The 16452-nt window shown below is 43.2% G+C and overlaps 2 protein-coding genes across 26 annotated transcripts in view; one reads left to right on the forward strand and one right to left on the reverse strand.

The window, feature by feature from the left end:
* Positions 1 to 9627, forward strand: part of ITGB3BP (integrin subunit beta 3 binding protein) — a 71995-nt gene extending 62368 nt beyond the window's left edge. For 3 of the 11 annotated variants that reach the window (XM_070268941.1, XM_023641991.2, XM_070268944.1), the window contains 2 exons: positions 1893 to 1943; positions 6856 to 9627. In XM_070268941.1, coding sequence (XP_070125042.1) covers positions 1893 to 1942 — 50 coding nt within the window. In that variant the 3' untranslated portion in view covers position 1943; positions 6856 to 9627. Of the gene's footprint in view, positions 1 to 1892; positions 1944 to 2110; positions 2209 to 6855 lie in introns of all 11 variants that reach the window. The other 8 variants (XM_014740089.3, XM_023641990.2, XM_070268943.1 and 5 more) reach the window with 6 other exon arrangements.
* Positions 1 to 16452, reverse strand: part of ALG6 (ALG6 alpha-1,3-glucosyltransferase) — a 72442-nt gene that overhangs the window by 11641 nt on the left and 44349 nt on the right. For 7 of the 15 annotated variants that reach the window (XM_070268936.1, XM_070268934.1, XM_070268933.1 and 4 more), the window contains one exon: positions 10991 to 11083. In XM_070268936.1, coding sequence (XP_070125037.1) covers positions 10991 to 11083 — 93 coding nt within the window. The other 8 variants (XM_070268930.1, XM_070268932.1, XM_070268928.1 and 5 more) reach the window with 2 other exon arrangements.

Consider the following 16452-nt stretch of genomic DNA (forward strand, 5'->3'; position numbering starts at 1 on the left):
ATTGATTATTTGTGTGTGGTGAGAGATTTGGAAAATTCAATTAAAGGAGTTGTGCAAAGGTTTCATAAATTTTCCTTCTACAGCGTGTACACAGACATTGCTGCGTATTAAATCAATGCAGCACTTCACTATATATTTTCTTTGAAACATAAAAATAAATAACATTTAAACAGTTCTGCTTACTACAGAAACAAATTTTATTTTCTGTGAAGCATTTAGTCATGTGCTATCACTGACTCATACACATTTGCCAGCTGCAACAAATTTTATAGACATTTTCTCCAGAGACATAGCTCACATACTATGAATTTTTAAATGAGCAAATGGTGAAGAAGGGATGTCAGCAATATAAAAATTGATCAGCTAAAAGATAAAAGCATAAGTAAAGAGATTTGTATGGTAGTCTTAATAGGTTTTATTAAATAAAAATACTATAAAAAGACAGTAATGAACAGACTGAAGACTAACTGTTCTTGAGGTGGAAAAAAATTATTCTGGCACATTTAGTAGAAATTGGTTTTATGTCACCTGACAGGTGAACGTTGTTTTTTCCATTTTAACTCTTAGTCGGAAAAGCCCCTCAAAAAAGAGCTAGATAAATGCTCTAAGTGGTTTGCATGTTTTAAACACATATATATCACAATAAAGATAGATGTTTATAGTTATGTAGCTAATTACACAGTTGAAAGCAAGACTTGTGGAATAAGTAAATATTAGGTGACCTTTCCTCTGGCTCAGACCTCAGATAGGAGGAATCCACCTTGCTTATACCACAGGCCTCAGCCCTCTGGATCTCTCTCTGCTGCCTCTCTCCCTGGATGGCTTTCTTCCTTCTCTGTCTGCCAGACTCCTTCCTGCTCATTCCCTAAGGTCAGCCTCGGGTGTCACGACCTCTGCGAGGCTCTCCCCAGCTCGCCCAAGCAAAGCGGAACTGCTTCATCCCCAAGGCTCCTCCACCCCTTGCCTGAATGTGCGTACGTGTGCCGTGTAGGAGTGGCGTTGCGGGTGGTGACCATCTGGGTACAGGGCCTCCTGGGCCAGCAGACAGTCTCCTCTCTCCCTGCAGCCTAGAGCCTGGTGTGGAAGCTGGAGAGAAGGTTCCCAGGGCATGTGCGTGAGGGAATAAAACAAATGGGCCCTCGAAGGATGTTCTAAAGGAATTATTTAAATATTTTCAAATACTTGTACGTTGCTATCTTCTTACATGGCTTGTTTAGTTAATATTTGTTTGAGTGCCTACTGTGGGCCAGGCAGTGTTCCAGCGTTGAGGAAACCCTATGAACCAGACCAGCATAGCCCACCCTCAGGATTATAGAATCTAGCACAGAAGACAAATAATTATGATAGAGCATAAGCATATGTTATAATAATAAATTTCTTGACAGTTTTCATCCTAAATTATTTTATTTATTTATTTTTTTTTTTTGGTGAGGAAAATTGGCCCTGAACTAATATCTGTTGCCAATCTTTGTCCTTTTTTTGCTTGAGGAAGATTGGCCCTGAGCTAACAACTATGCCAGTCTTCCTCTAGTTTGTATGTGGGTCACCACCACAGCATGGCTTGATGAGCGGTTTATGGGTTCGTGCCCAGGATCTGAGCCTGCAAATCCTGGGCCACTGAAGCAGAGCATGCAGACTTAACCACTGCACCACCACGCTGGCTCCCATCCTAAATCTTTGTAATGTACATTCTGAAACAGAATCAGGCAAATTGGTGGGATGTTGAGATGATAATTTATAGCCCCAAAACTGCTATTTATAATGTAAAATAAAACTTTATGTTTAGGTTCTTTATTTTAATTTCATTTTGATTCAACATTTATTCTGCATCATACACTGTGACCACTTACTTTAATCTGTTTTCTGAAAAAAGTCTGTTTTCTTTCATATAGAGTTACGTCATCTCGACAGCTATGAATTCCTGAAAGCCATTTTAAACTGAGGTACTATTTCACCTTTCTAATTAAGTTGAGCCTTGCTAAATTTCAGTTTTTTCACATGGAAAAATTGTATTGACCAAATTTGGTGCTGTCTGTCTATAAAGAAACTAGGGACATGAGCTTTGGAGCTTCAGTTGAAATTCTATTTAATCTGTTCTTTTAAACAATAGGAGGGCAGTCTGACAAGATCTGTGAGTTAGACGCTGACAGAGAAGAACACTGTTGAGCCGGCCCGCCAGCTTCAGACTCAGAGAGGGCGTATTTTTACGTGGGTATAAAGAGGGTCCTTAATTGAGCTACTTTAGATAAACAGCTGACTAGATCCTGACAGCTGGGTTATAGTTTCTATACAGCACGCCTGACCAAACAAGATATAAGTCTCTGAATTTGTAAATGTGCTGAATTGAGTAAATAATTACATATTAATTAGGCGCACCTTCAAAACAGTTCCTGTGGCTTCAGCCATACAAGTAAAAATGCTGTCTTTCTCAATCGCTTATTGTAATGTGTGAGCTGGAAGCGTGAGTCATGGTGGATAGTCGTGCTCGGGGCCCCTGGAACTGATGGGTCACACGAAGAACCAGCACCAACCCAGACTTAGTGGCATCAGTAGTGAGGTTCTCAGAAGCTAACCAGATGTTGCTTGCTGTCTCTTAGAAGAAAATTAATACAAAACGAAAGAATTCTATTCTATCCTGAAAATACATTTCTTTGGAAATGGTATCTCAAATGATTAATATTAGCTTCCCAACAGACCAGCTGTTCTTAAAATATTTGCAAAGCATCTTCTATAGAAAATTGTGTCCCTTTCGTTCATTAAAATGTTCTGTTGTACACAGCACATGGTAGCTGGTAGTAGTAGCGCGTGTTTACGGAGCACGTTCAGAGTGCCTGTGCTTGGTACACACCGCGTTACGTGGAGTAGACACAGTTGTCATCTTTATTTTATAGGTGAGGAAACTGAGGCACAAAGAGGTTGAGTCCCTGTCTCAGAATCACCTAGGAGAGGGAGCCGGGGGGCTAACCTGAGTGTCTGGCGCCAGGCTCTGCCCCGCCCGCTCCCTGCAGCATCAGCAGCGCCAGGCCTCCCCCGGCCGAGGTGTTGGAGCCCGTCCGGAGGAAGGAGAGCGCGCGTGCACTCCCACGCACACGTTCGTCCATGGGAGCGGCACACAGTTTAGGAAGTTTCTGACCCGCGGGGCTCCAACAGACAAGTGCAGGGGGCAATGGTGAATAGTACTCGCAGGTCCACACCATCGGTGCCTGACAGTCTCCGTAGGGATGTTTTGAGGAACTTAGAGTACTGAGGATAGCTTCGTGTTCAAGAATTCCAGTAAAGGGCGTCACGTGTTAGCAGTGTTCTTCAAGTCTTCAATTTGAATAACACTTTCAAGAAACTTGAGAGAATTAAGGTTGGCACCGGTCAGCGTCCGGTAGTGGGAAGCAGCGCAGAGGAAGCCCGGCTTCCCTCGGAGGCGCGTCCCGGCTTCTTTGACTGCGCTGTCTCTCCCGGCGGGCACTTTCTTCGTGGTCTCATCCCCTCCCTTGACTTCAGTTCTCGCCTTGGGGCAGTAGTTTCCAGATCTATTTGTGCCCCTCCCCCCGAGCTGTAAACCGACAATCTCCGCTGCCAAACATTGTCCCCCAAGTATGCTGGTTTCATCATTTCCCCCCAAAATTGTTTTTCATTTGACCTTTCTAGGGATTAACATTCATCCAGGGATAAGGCTCAAAACCTCAAAATTCTGTCTTTTTGTCTCCACACCCAAACTGCCCCCAGGTCACATCGCTTTGAAAGACGTGCCCTTCCCTCTCCACGCCCGGCGCTAGTTACTCCCTCACTGCCGCTCATCCAATGACTGGCGTCTCCACTGGGACCGGCCTTCCTGCCCCTTCCCTACAGCGGTCCTGTGTGACAGATTGTGCTTTAGAGGGGCTCTCTCCACGGTGTTCCCATCGCAGCTTCCCTTCGTCTGCCCTGTGCCTCCGCCACTCCAGATCACTTGCCGTTCTGCAGATGCATTCCTCAGAAAGTGCCTTCCTCATTTCCTTTCTTTGTCCTTGTCTCCTCGGCTTGGCGAACCTTTTCCCCCATCAGCATCAACGTTTTGCCACTTCACAACCTGCTTCTAACGCACTCACAGTGGGCTTCCTCGGATCAGGCTCTTCCACCTTCTCCCGTTGCTCTTCCTTTGTGCGTGTGTCGTAGCTGCCCGAGGGGTGTGACTAAGGAGGGTATTAAGCTCCCTGATTTTGTCCTCTGACAATCCTAGTGCTCCTGACACCACTGCATCCAGGTTCTCCGTCTGCACATCACCTCCTGCACTCACTTCTGTGACCCGTATTGTTCAGTGGGGGCACCGCCCCACACAAATTCACTCCCAGAGCCTTTAAGAGGCAAAGCCTCTGTAAAATAATGTTGGAATAAGAGAGACTGTGAGTAGGGGAGACAGCAACCCATAGGCCACAGATAATACGAAGACCAGCCAAAGGGGAGGGGAGAGAAGAAGCATGGTTCTGGCTAATGTTTGCAGGGGATACTGGGATACTTCATCTAGAAACAACATGGGAAAATCACTTGGTTAACAAAAGTGTAAACAGAGCACTGGGCATAATGTCAACCTGTTGAAACCTAGTAATCAAGCTAAGGACACAAGATTTCTATTATATACATGAAACAAAAATAATACAAGACAAGCTATGACAGTGGGGGACAAGTTCAGACCCTTCTTCCTTCCAGGGTTCTGGCCAATAGCAAGTACAGAAAAGGATTATGATTCCAGTGAGGATCAAAGTGTTCACTCGCGTAGTGGTGGAATGATAACCTCTGACATGGCGGGCCCTCTGGTAGCGGCTCGGGGTAACTAATGTGCATTGTCCCTAAGGCAGAGGTGGAACCTGCTCTCTCCTGCTTTGAATTGAAATCTTGAACTCCGTGTGCTCTGCTGAACCTGAGCAGAAAGCTGGACCTTTGAAATAGACCCCAGGCCCATGTGCCTCTACAGTGCGAGGACCACAGACCCGCCTCTGGGCTTGGTTGCAGGCGAGGGAGAGAGAATGGGCTGGTCTCCTTACGTGAGATCATGAAGCACAAAGGCCGTTGCACTTGTGAGCAGACAGTGAAAGGGAGCCAGATAGTGGGGAGGGCGCTGTGAAAGAACAGGGACAGGTCCCACTGCGGGAGGACATGGCGGTGTTCTGGACTTTGTCACTCTTCAGGGGCGTGGAGAGTGAGCGCGGTGGCAGCAGTTCCTTCCTCTTCAGACTGGGGAGTTGACCTTCCTCTCTAAAAGCCCAAGGAAGAATGCGAGGAGTGTAGGAGCACGATGGACGTCCGTCACCTCAGGAGGGAGCCATCACGTCATTATTAAGGGCTCATGACCTTAACGTCAGTTCAAGTGTGTCCACTTTGCGGGAGCTCTGACAGGCCCCCAGACCCTACAGATGGAAGCTTAGCACTTTCCTAGGAAGCTAGAATTTGAAGACAGGTAACTTTGATGGTCTGTGTCGACATACTCGGCAGAGAGAACAACATGAACAAAAGGCAGGAAGCAGAACGACTGAAGGGGCTCCGGCCACGTGGTCAGCACTGCTGACCTCCAGCCTCGTCAGTTCAGATTCACTCGATAGGCAGAAGGGCACCGGCAGAGAAGATCAGGGAAGTAACAACCCAAAACACGTTAGAAGCAATACAGCTGCCATGGGAAGGGTGGACCCCGTCACAGTCCTGCTCAGGAACTGCACCTGTGTCCCAGTCGCCTTTCGCCGTGTTCTGAGACGTCATCTCCGGAGCCAGTGTGGCGGTGGAGACAGCAGACCGCGCTCCCTGCCCTGGGGCTGGGCGGGACATCACAGTGAGCAAAGCTTGTTTTTTGCTGGCTCCTGAATTTAGCCTCAGAGTCTTTCTCAACTCAGTTCTCCCAGCAGCTGTGATTAGTTGGTGAAACCCCTCTGCAGGGCCTGGCGCTGTAACAGAGGACGGGATCTGGACTAGATGCCCAGCACCAGCTCCACTACCTGCTCAGCTGACTGGCTGCAATTATCAAATGGGACCGACAGTACTTACTGTGTGGGATTATACAAAATAATTAGCTTAATTACTGCCTCCCCATAGTCACTAGTTAACAAATGGTAGTCTTCCTTTCCTCTCTGGTATGGTTGCTTCTGATGACTCGGTGTCAGTAACCAGTAAGGACACTGAGGGAACACTTGCGTGCTTAAAATCTTCTCTAGGAACTCAGGCCAGACTCAAACGAGAGCTGGCAAAAGTTGGCTGCAGGGTGGCAACCTGTCTTCTCCTGGAGCAGAACAACATACGTGGACTCTCGTGACTAGGGGACCACAGGGGCCTACCATGCATTGCTTCTTCCCAGGTGCCCGTGTAAGCAAGGAAGGGGTGCTTCAGGAGGGCTCCGTCCCCCTGCCCTGTGAGAACATGTGCCATCATTGCCAAGGGCCGCTTTCCTCAAAGGCGTCCTCTCTCACGAGGGTCCTAAGGCCAGACAGACGAGAACTTCTACCACCACCCAGTCCCGGGGGACTCTGAGGAGGAGTGTCAGTGAAGACTGTCTCTCTTGGGGGGGCAGCTGTTGGAGGAGACACCTGCTAGAAGGCCCTTCAGGCATGTAGGTTTCGTGTCTCCGTGGGCCATGTTGGGGTTCTGCGGCTCCCTCAGATCTCAAGATCTGTCTTCGCGTGGAGTGGAGCGTGCTGTGCTGGAGTAGTCATGGTGACAATTGTTTGTGGGGGTGAGTCTTGCGTAGAAGCGCAGATAAGCAAATGAGAGATTACCAGCGTCTAAACGCGGTACCAAGTTACACAGTAAATGGGTTGGAATAATTTCTTATGTATGAGATGTATGTTAAGTTGGAAACTAATTCTTGATGGTTTAATAATCCTCTTTTATATCCTACAGGCATTTAGAAGAAATGCACCCACTATGAACAACTCCTGCATCTGCCTGATCGCATTGAAAGGAACAGAAGAAATGTCTGTAATTAATCTGCCCAGTAAATACCAGATCATAGCACTAGGCAGGTGCATGTCTAGATAAAATTTCTTGCAGCTAATTTAAACTTTCTACACACACCAGTAGGTAATCTCAGTGTAAATAATCCATTTCTTCTTGACCCTCTCCTGTGGAAGAGGCTCCTGACTCTCTCTGTGCCGCACACGCCTGTCCTGGAGCCTTTGTGGAGACTTGGTCAGGCGCTGACGCCCTGGCGCCTGGGCAGGCTGAATGCTTTAAAGCCCAGGATAAAGCTGATGCTGGGAGCGTTAGGTACCAGTCTGCCCATTTAAAGCCCCAGATGTGTATTGCGCATTATTTAGACTCTGCTTTAAATTTTTAAAAATGTATGTAGAAGTTCATTGTGTAGCCGCTATCTCAGGAATGAGGGTTTTTAGACTCTAGTTATTCCTATGCTCATAGGGAGAAAGTATTTTCAAAGTTAAAATTTTCACATCTCCTTTTGTAAACTATTGGAATACGTTTTTCAGTACAGACATTTAAACTGAACTACACAGACTACTGAACTTAAAGAAAAGACCTTTCTTATGGGGCTGTATGTGATCCTCTCCAGATTATTTTGAAGCATTAATTTCTATTTTGCTATGGTGTTTTGTATCATCATGCTTGTGCTGTCAGAAAATAAAGGGCAGAGGAAATTACAGAATGTGTTATAACTTGATAACATGGTTTTTTAAAACTTCTATACTTTTCTTTGACTGTTTATACAGGGAAAAAATGCTACTCCCTCAGTACTTGCGTTGTCAACAAAATTTATAAGATGTGACCGTGTCATTTAATTCACTGTAACATGAAAATAAAAATACTATATGAAAATCTGAAACAAAGTTTAACAAATTAAGGTTGAAAATACCTAATTTTCCATTTAGAGAACTTTCAGATTCACTTCTTAAAATGAAAATGATTTTTAAAAAACTTAATTTGAATGACATAGATACTAAACAGTAACCCAGTTAACAGTTAAACCTCCTTGCCTTCACTAATGATTTTATTGGTATTATTTAAATAAGACTTTTAAGATAACCTGCAGAATATTAATACTTTATGATACAGTTCTTACAGTAGGACAACTCAAAAGCATAATTCCTTTCAGTTCTAGCATTGAAAACTAACCTTAGAATGTAAGCCAAAACATACAAAGAAACCTGCATCAGTCAGGAAATAGGTTAAGGAGTAGATTGTTCTATATGTAATCCAAGTTATGGAGCTATGTGCTTAATGCTATTAAATTGGTTACCGTATGTTTGCCCTCTTGATCTACTAAGCTTTTGCCTTGCAGAACAGCTGGGTCTGCTAAGAATCATTTCCCAGTTCTCCTCACTGTAGATCAGATGACTCTCGCTTTATCACCCTTGGAGGCCACATGAAGGACAAAGCAGAAAGATCCACACACAAAACTAATGTTTATGTGGGGCGGGGAGGGCACGGCAGAAGCGGGGGATACCCTAACCCTGATCTTCCAATGAACATCGCAGAAGAGACCAATTGAGACTTGAAGCCGTTGTGTTACTCCAGCCATTATTTCGTCGCGTCCTATCCATCTCTCCCGCCTTCTCTAGAACAGAGCGGCCCCGCTGGCTGCCGTGACTTTTGTAAATGTTTCCCTCACTCAGCTGTGGTTTATCATTTGGACAGAATGCTACATCGGGGATTTTCCTCCCCTCCCTAAGGCCCGGAGGGAAAGTGACTGCTGTATGCCTCATATCTGATACATGAGCATACACCCTACTCTCTTCATTTTAAGAAGCAAACCTGAGTTTATTGACAAGAGAAAACTGCATTTCTCAGAAACCGCCTTCCCTCTAAAATGAACTTAAAAATAACTTAGAAGCATTCATTTTTTGACAGGTATAATTGTGAACAAAGTGAGAAATTTTTAATATCTTTGCATAACCTAAATCTCATTATATTAAAACATTCCTATAATCCTGAGTGTAGCTGAGAGAAGTACTTTGGAATTGCCTGTTTCTGTGATCATAACTCGTCGCTGGACATTTTTTTGTATTTTGGAACCTAATCCCTCAGAGTTCAAAGTGGACTCTTCTGAAACTGGTTTCTAATAGCTACAAGAGACACTTATATTTGCTACAGTCTCTGTAAAAGCTGCAGTGTCACTCAGTGTGATTAGATTAAAACATCTGGAAAATGTGCTTTCACTTGCAGAATTTACCTATATCTTGAATGAGTGCATTCCTTTTACTGTTTATGTAATACTTTTATTTACAAATAACGTTTCTCTATTCCAGTTATTTAGAAGTTAGAACTTCCTAATCATTGGGTTAAATTGGCACCCTGTGTTCAACACGAGTATGCTATTACAAAAAATAAAACAGTAAGACTATCCCAGCGAGCCAGGATGCTGACAGCTGGGCCCAGCGATTACAGATGGTGGCCGTGGACACCAGTGTTCCTGCTGATTCGGCAGCGACTCAAGGCTGCGTTTCTGTGCTGACCTGCCCTTTGAGTCTTTATGCACATTTGCTTTGAGAAAGAAATACTTCTTGAGTTTTTGCTTTGTCTAAACCCACTTCCTTTATCAAGCTTAGAAACACATACCTTCCTGCATCAGCATGTCGCTGTCCATGTCTAGAACCAAATTATCTTTGTGTATGTCTATGTTCGGCTTGCGTTGTTTTAAAATAAATATATATACCACCATTTAGTTAATATGCTTTAATGGCCATCTTATGAAACAAATATATTCATTAAGAAGATAGGTTGAGAGGAGGGCCCGGTGGCAGAGTGGTTAAGTGTACGTCCTGCTTTGGCGGCCCGGGGTTTGCCAGTTTGAATCCTGGGTGCGGACATGGCACCTCTTGGCACACCATGCTGTGGTAGGCGTCCCACATATAAAGTACAGGAAGATGGGCACGGATGTTAGCTCAGGGCCAGTTTTCCTCAGCAAAAGAGGAGGATTGGCAGATGTTAGCTCAGTGCTAATCTTCCTCAAAAAAAAAAGGTTGATGGGAAAATGTTTTATTTTTATTACAGAGACTAAATAAACAGTACATGAAAAAGTACAACGTGGATATAATACATCATTTTTACCCATTGAATACTATAGTAAAGATGGGCTTGTGTGAATAGAGAGCGATACAGTATCCATAGGGCCAAGTTAACATGGAGCATGACATGACTCAATGGCAACTTTGAACCAGGTCATAACACAAAAGAACAGAAGGATGAAATCCTGCATAAAGCCATCTAACAGGACGATCCTGGAAGTTTAGAAGGAGTGATCATGAGTAAGGAAGAAGACTTCATTCAAACTATTCAGATTTAAATTCAGGAAAATTCATTGTTTAATTGCATTCAAGTAAATCAGGATTCTTGGAAATAAATAAGAACATGGTTTAATCTCTCTGCCTTGTTAAAAAGAAACTCAAATTTGCACATGTAATAAGGCATGTTCAAACTTACGTGGTTTAAATTGCCTTCGCAGTAATTAAAAAGATTATCACAAATTTAATCCCTGAGATACAGTAGCTAAAGAATGAAGTACACATTTCTTGCATTCTAAAATGTAGGGAAAACCAAATTTGAATACCAAAATTAGTGATCTTCTTTAAAAAGACAGAGCTAAATTCTCCCAGTAAGCTCACTGTATTTGCAGGTTTTTTTCAAGACAACAACTTAGAGTATATTTCCTAAGTAAACACTGTATTAAGGACATTTTTCTCTTATTTTCGCACTTGAATAACTGTGAATATTAATAAAATGACAATATCTCTTGACCACTCAATAGAAATAAAAGTCTCCCTTGGCTTTGGTCCCATATACATTTATTTTGCATAGGCAACAGTGACTTGTCACCATCTCTTATATAAGTCCATGATTCTCAAAATGATGATTTACACACAGCAAAAGTTCACAAAACCTTTTAGCACTGTTAACGTTTTCACATTTGCGGACAGAGCTAGTGGATTTTCTTCTGATTTCTTCCATCTTTGGAATCCCACATGACTATAATGTTAAAGTAGACCAAGAAGAACAGGAAGTTCAAGCAGGACACCGAACTCACCAGTACAGAAAATAAGTCCGGCAGTTTCTGAGGAGGATCCAGTGTGACAGTCATCAGGGTCAAAAGGACCATAGTGATTACTGAGATGATAAACTATAAGGGGAAAAAAAGGATTCATGAGTAGTATAAAAGACGAGATTGCGATGTACTGGTCACACTGACTTATAGCTGTAAATGGGCAGAGCTGCAGGCGAGGGTCAGGGGTCCACTTTCTTCCACTGGTGGATCTCAGCTGAGGCCGCGTGTTAGAACCAGCTGGGGAGGTTAGAAATCTCAATGCCCAGGCCACACCCCAGACCAGGTAAATCGTTCCTGGGGAGGGCCTCAGCGCTTCTGAAAGCTCTCCAAAGCCGGACAGCCTGTCCCATCCTTCATACACCAGGCGCTGAGGAAAGGAGGTGGGAGAGATCCCACTGCCAGGCAGCGTCAGGCAGCATGCTCCAGGGCCTGTGTCCCTGCAGCATATAAAATTCTAAGCTAACCTACAAGTCCATCTATGGAAGTTTTCCATGCCATATGGAAAATTCCATTTCATGCTCACTGAAAGCTTTCAATGAGCTAACCTCGCAGTAAAGCATGGTGGGGCAAATGAGAGAAAACGCAGTCCTCTGGCCTCAGAGTTTTCCATTTAATCAGGGAAATGCACAAGCTAGTTAAAATCACAAAGTCACATTTTATTAAATGCCAAAATGAACAGTAACAATAATGATCGCATTTATCGTCACTGTGTAGCTGCTGGTGTCTTCTGAGACCAGCCCACTGTCCGCAGTGATGGAAACGTTCTCTCTCTGTGCAGTCCAGAAGAGGAGCTGCCAACCACGTGTGGCTCCTGAGCATTTGAAATGCCTGCTGCGACTGAGGAGCTGGATTTTTAATTTTATTTTACTATATTTAAATATCCACATGTGTCCAGTGGCTACCGGACTGGACAGTTTAGCTCCAGACTGTGAGCCTCTTTAAGACAAGGACCAGCCAGAGCTTACGCATTAGACCCGCCCCCACCCCAGTACAGAGGTGCACAGAAGCTGCTTCAGTGAATGTGGAAAGCGAGCAGTGAGAAGGAAGTCAGTGACTTTCATGAAGGAGGGGACGTCACAGGAACCCTGCAAGATGCTTTCACTGCTGTACTATGGCAGGACTGGTAAGACCTGGAGAGACAGTGCCAGATGGCAGAGTGGGAAGGACAGGAGCCAGAAAGGCTCCCAAACGTGAAATCAGGCTGCAAGTGTCCTCCAGAGGGAAAGTCCCCGAGTCAGACCTTGTGGGGAGTGAAAATTTCTGAAGTGAAATCAAAAGTTTTAAACTTAAGAAATATGAGACTGACTGAAATGTCCTAATCTTGAATCAGTGTTGAGACAAGCTAAAATTCCTCCGCAAACTCCAGCTTTACCCCACTTGTCTGCTCCTATTTAGGGCAAAGTTTCCCAGAAGAGTGGCCTGTAACCTGCAGCCAGTTCTCCTCCCATTCCCCCATGAGCCCCCACCAGTCAGGCTTTCACCCCAGTCACTCCAACAAAACTGCCCTGTATGATGGCCTCCACTGTGCTAAATCCAACGGTCAGTTCTTACTGCCTCACTTGATCTCAGCAGCATTTGAAGAAGCACGTGACTCCCATCACCTTGAAACACTCCCTTCACTTGGCTTCCATGGCCCCATACTCGCCTGGTTTCCTCCCAGCTCACTGGTTAATCCTCCCATGTCCTCTTCCTCTGCGCACTGTAGTATTGCATGGCTGAGAGCTCAGTCTTCTTAATCCATACTCTCCCCTTTGGTGAGCTCATCCAGTGACGTGACTTTAATTCCAGTCTATATGCTGAAGACTCAAATTACCATCTCCAGCCTGGACCTCTCCCCTAACACCAGACTCATATAGCCAAGTGCTCCTTAATATCTCGAATTGGATATCTAAGAATCTAAAACCTGAAAAACATATAAGCTATCCTCAGTAAGATTAATAACTGATTTCTCATCAGAAAACATGGAGGGCCCAAGGCAGTGGGATGGATGACATTCAAATTGCTGAAAGAAAAAGACAATTCTGTTTCTAGGAAAAATACCCTTCAAAATTGAAGGAGAAATTAACATAAAACAAAGTCAATATATTTGAAAATACCAAAATAATACAAAGTATGTCCTCCAAACACATTGGAATTAAACTAGAAAACAAAAACAGGAAGAAATCTGGGAAATCCCCAAATATTTGGAAACTGAACAAAAAATTTCTAAATAATTCATGAACCAAAGAAGATAGCACAATGGAAATGGACTATATTTCTAAGTTAAAAAACATATATATGTCAAAATTTATGGAATGGAATGCTGCTTGAACATGGCACAGGGGGATTTGTAGGTTTGAATGCCTATATAAAAATGGAAAAAGGTTTCAAATCAATCACCTGACCTTGAGCTTTAAGAAATTAGAGTAAACCAAACCTAAAGCAAGCATGAGAAAAGGTATCATAAAATTAGAGCCAAAATCAATGAAATAGAAAACATAAAAACAATAGAGAAGAATCACTGATCAAAAGTTGGTTCTGTAGAAATATCGATGAAACCAACAAACTTTACCTAGACAGACCAAGGAAGAGAGAAAGCACAAATTCCCCAAATCAGGAGTGAGAAGAGGCCAGCATTCCTTACCAAACCTAAAAATGAAGGATGGTGAGAGATGCTGTGAACAACTGTGTGCCAACAAATGATGTAACAGAGGAAATGGACAAGTTAGAAAGACACACCTGAAACCGTCTCAAGCAATACAGAAAGTCTGAATAGACCTTAACAAGTAAAGAGATTGAATTAATCATTTTTAAACTCCCTCAAAGAGAGGCCCAGGCCCAGACGGCATCACTGGTGAATCAAAGCTGATGTTTACAGAAGAATTAACAGTCCTTCACAAACTCTTCCAAAAAGTAGGAAGGGAATAGCTCCCCAACTCATTCCATAAGGCAAGTGTTGACCCTCACACCAGAACAAGACAAAGACATCACCAGAAAAGAAAACTGCAGACCCTTAGGAATATAGGTGCAAAAGTCATCTACAAAATACTGGCAAACCCAAGCCAGGGGCGTATAAAAAGGATCACACGTCATGATCAAGGGGGACTCAGCCCAAGAATGCAAGATTAGTTCAACATCCGAAGAGCAGTCAGTGTAATACAGCATATTAATAGAATGAAGGGAAAACACGTGACCGTATCATTAGACACTGGAAAAGCATTTGACAAAATCCAACACCTTTTCGTGATAAAAATATTCACAAACTAGGAATAAAAGAGAACTTCCTAACCGAATAAAGGCCACCTAAAAACACCCCACCGCTATCGTCATAGTTAACAATGAAAGACTGGATGCTCTCCCTCTAAAATCAGGAAGAAGAGAAGATGTCCGCTCTTGCCACTTGTATTCAACATTGTACTGGAGGTTCCAGCCAGGATAATGAGGCAAGAAAAAGAAAGAAAAGGCATCCAGATTGGAAAGGAAGAAGAACTATCCTGACTTGCAGATGACATGATATTATATATAGAAAATCAGAAGGAATCCACTAAAACAGCACAGAATACAAGTTCAATATAAAAAAAATCAGTTTTATCTGTATATAGTAGCAATGAACATTATGAAAATGAAATTAAGAAAACAATTCCAGGGCCAGCCCTGGTGGCCTAGTGGTTAAGTTCAGTGCGCTCCGCTTTGGCGGCCTGGGTTCAATTCCCAGGCGCAGACCTACACCACTCATCAGTGGCCATGCTGTGGCGGGGACCCATATACAAAAAGAGGAAGATTGGCACAGATGTTAGCTCAGGGCAAATCTTCCTCAGCAAAAAAAAAAATTTCCATTTACAAAAGCAACATACAGAATAAAATACCTAGAAATAAATTTAACAAAAGAAATACAAGACTTGTACGCTGAAAACTACAGAACATTGTTAAAGGAAATTAAAGAATAAGTAAATGGAAATGTATCCTATGTTTGCAGGTTTGGAAGACTAAATCTTAAGATAGCAATACTCCACAAATTGATATATAGATTGAAAGCAACCGCTATCAAAATTTTTGGAGAAATTTCCAAGCTAAGCCTAAAAGTAATATGGAAATACAAGGGACATATACAATAGCTAAAACAATCAACAATCTTGAAAAGGAAGAACAAAGTTGGAAGACTTAGATTTTCAATTTCAAAACTAACTACAAAGCTACAGTAACCAAGCAGTGGTACCAACATAAGGAGAGACATCATGGATCAGTGGAACAGAACTGAAGGTCCAGAAACAAACCCTTACATGTAGGATGGGTGATTTTCAACCAGGGTGCCAACACAGTTCACTAGTGCTGGAAAAGTGAATAAAGCTGAACTCCTCCTCACACCATCCACAAAAATTAACTCAAAATGAATCAGTGACCGAAAGAAAGGAACTAAAACCATACAGCTCTTAAAAGAAAACATGAGTAAATCTTCATGACCTTTGGTTACATACGGTTTCTTAGATATGACACTAAAAGCACAAGCAACAAAAGAAAAAACAGATATATTAGACTTCATAAAACTCTTATGCTGCAAAAGATACCATCAAGACAGTGAAAGAGCAAGCGACAGAATGGGAGAAGACCTTTGCAAGTCCTCTAATAAGGGACCTGTATCAAGAATGTATAAAGAACTCTTACAACTCAAAAATAAACAGACAACCCAATTCAAAGTGGGCAAAGCATGTGAACAGGCATTTCTCCAAAGAGATACACAAATGGCCAATAGGCACGTAAAAAGATGCTCAACATCATTACTAACCAGGGAGATGCAAATCAAACCACCAAGAGATGCCATTTCACACCCACTGGGATGGGTGGAATAGAAAGATACCAAATGCTGTCGAGACACTGGGCCCTCATGTACTGCTGGTGGGAAGGCAGAATCCTGGAGCATTTTGGAAAACAGTTTGGCAATCTCTTAAAATGTTAAACAGAATCACCACTTGTAGGAATACACTCAAGGGAAATGAAAACCCACGTGCACTGATAAACTTGTAACCAATCTGCACAGCAGCATTACTCAGGACAGCCAAAAGGTGGAAGCAGCCTAACGGCCATCTACTGATGATGAATGGGTGAACAAAGTGCCCTATACCCGTATAATGGAAATATAATTGGCAATAAAAAAGGACTGAACTACTGATACACGCCACAACACGGGTGAAGCTCAAAAACACACTAAGGGAAAAAGCCAGTCACAAAAGACCACATTTCGTATGATTCCATGTAACAGAACCCCACAAAATTCCTACGTTGAAGCCCTACCCACAGTGCCACTACGTTTGGGGATAGAAATCTGGGGGAGGGTAAATTAAGGTTAAATGACGTCATAAGGGTGAGGCCCTTATCTGATAGTACTGGTGTCCTCCTAAGAAGAGGAAGAGACACACAAAAGACCACTGTCTAACACGCACACGAAGAGAGGCCTGTGAGGACGCAGC

The sequence above is a fragment of the Equus caballus genome, chromosome 5, assembly GCF_041296265.1.
Source record: "Equus caballus isolate H_3958 breed thoroughbred chromosome 5, TB-T2T, whole genome shotgun sequence".
NCBI lineage: Eukaryota > Metazoa > Chordata > Mammalia > Perissodactyla > Equidae > Equus > Equus caballus.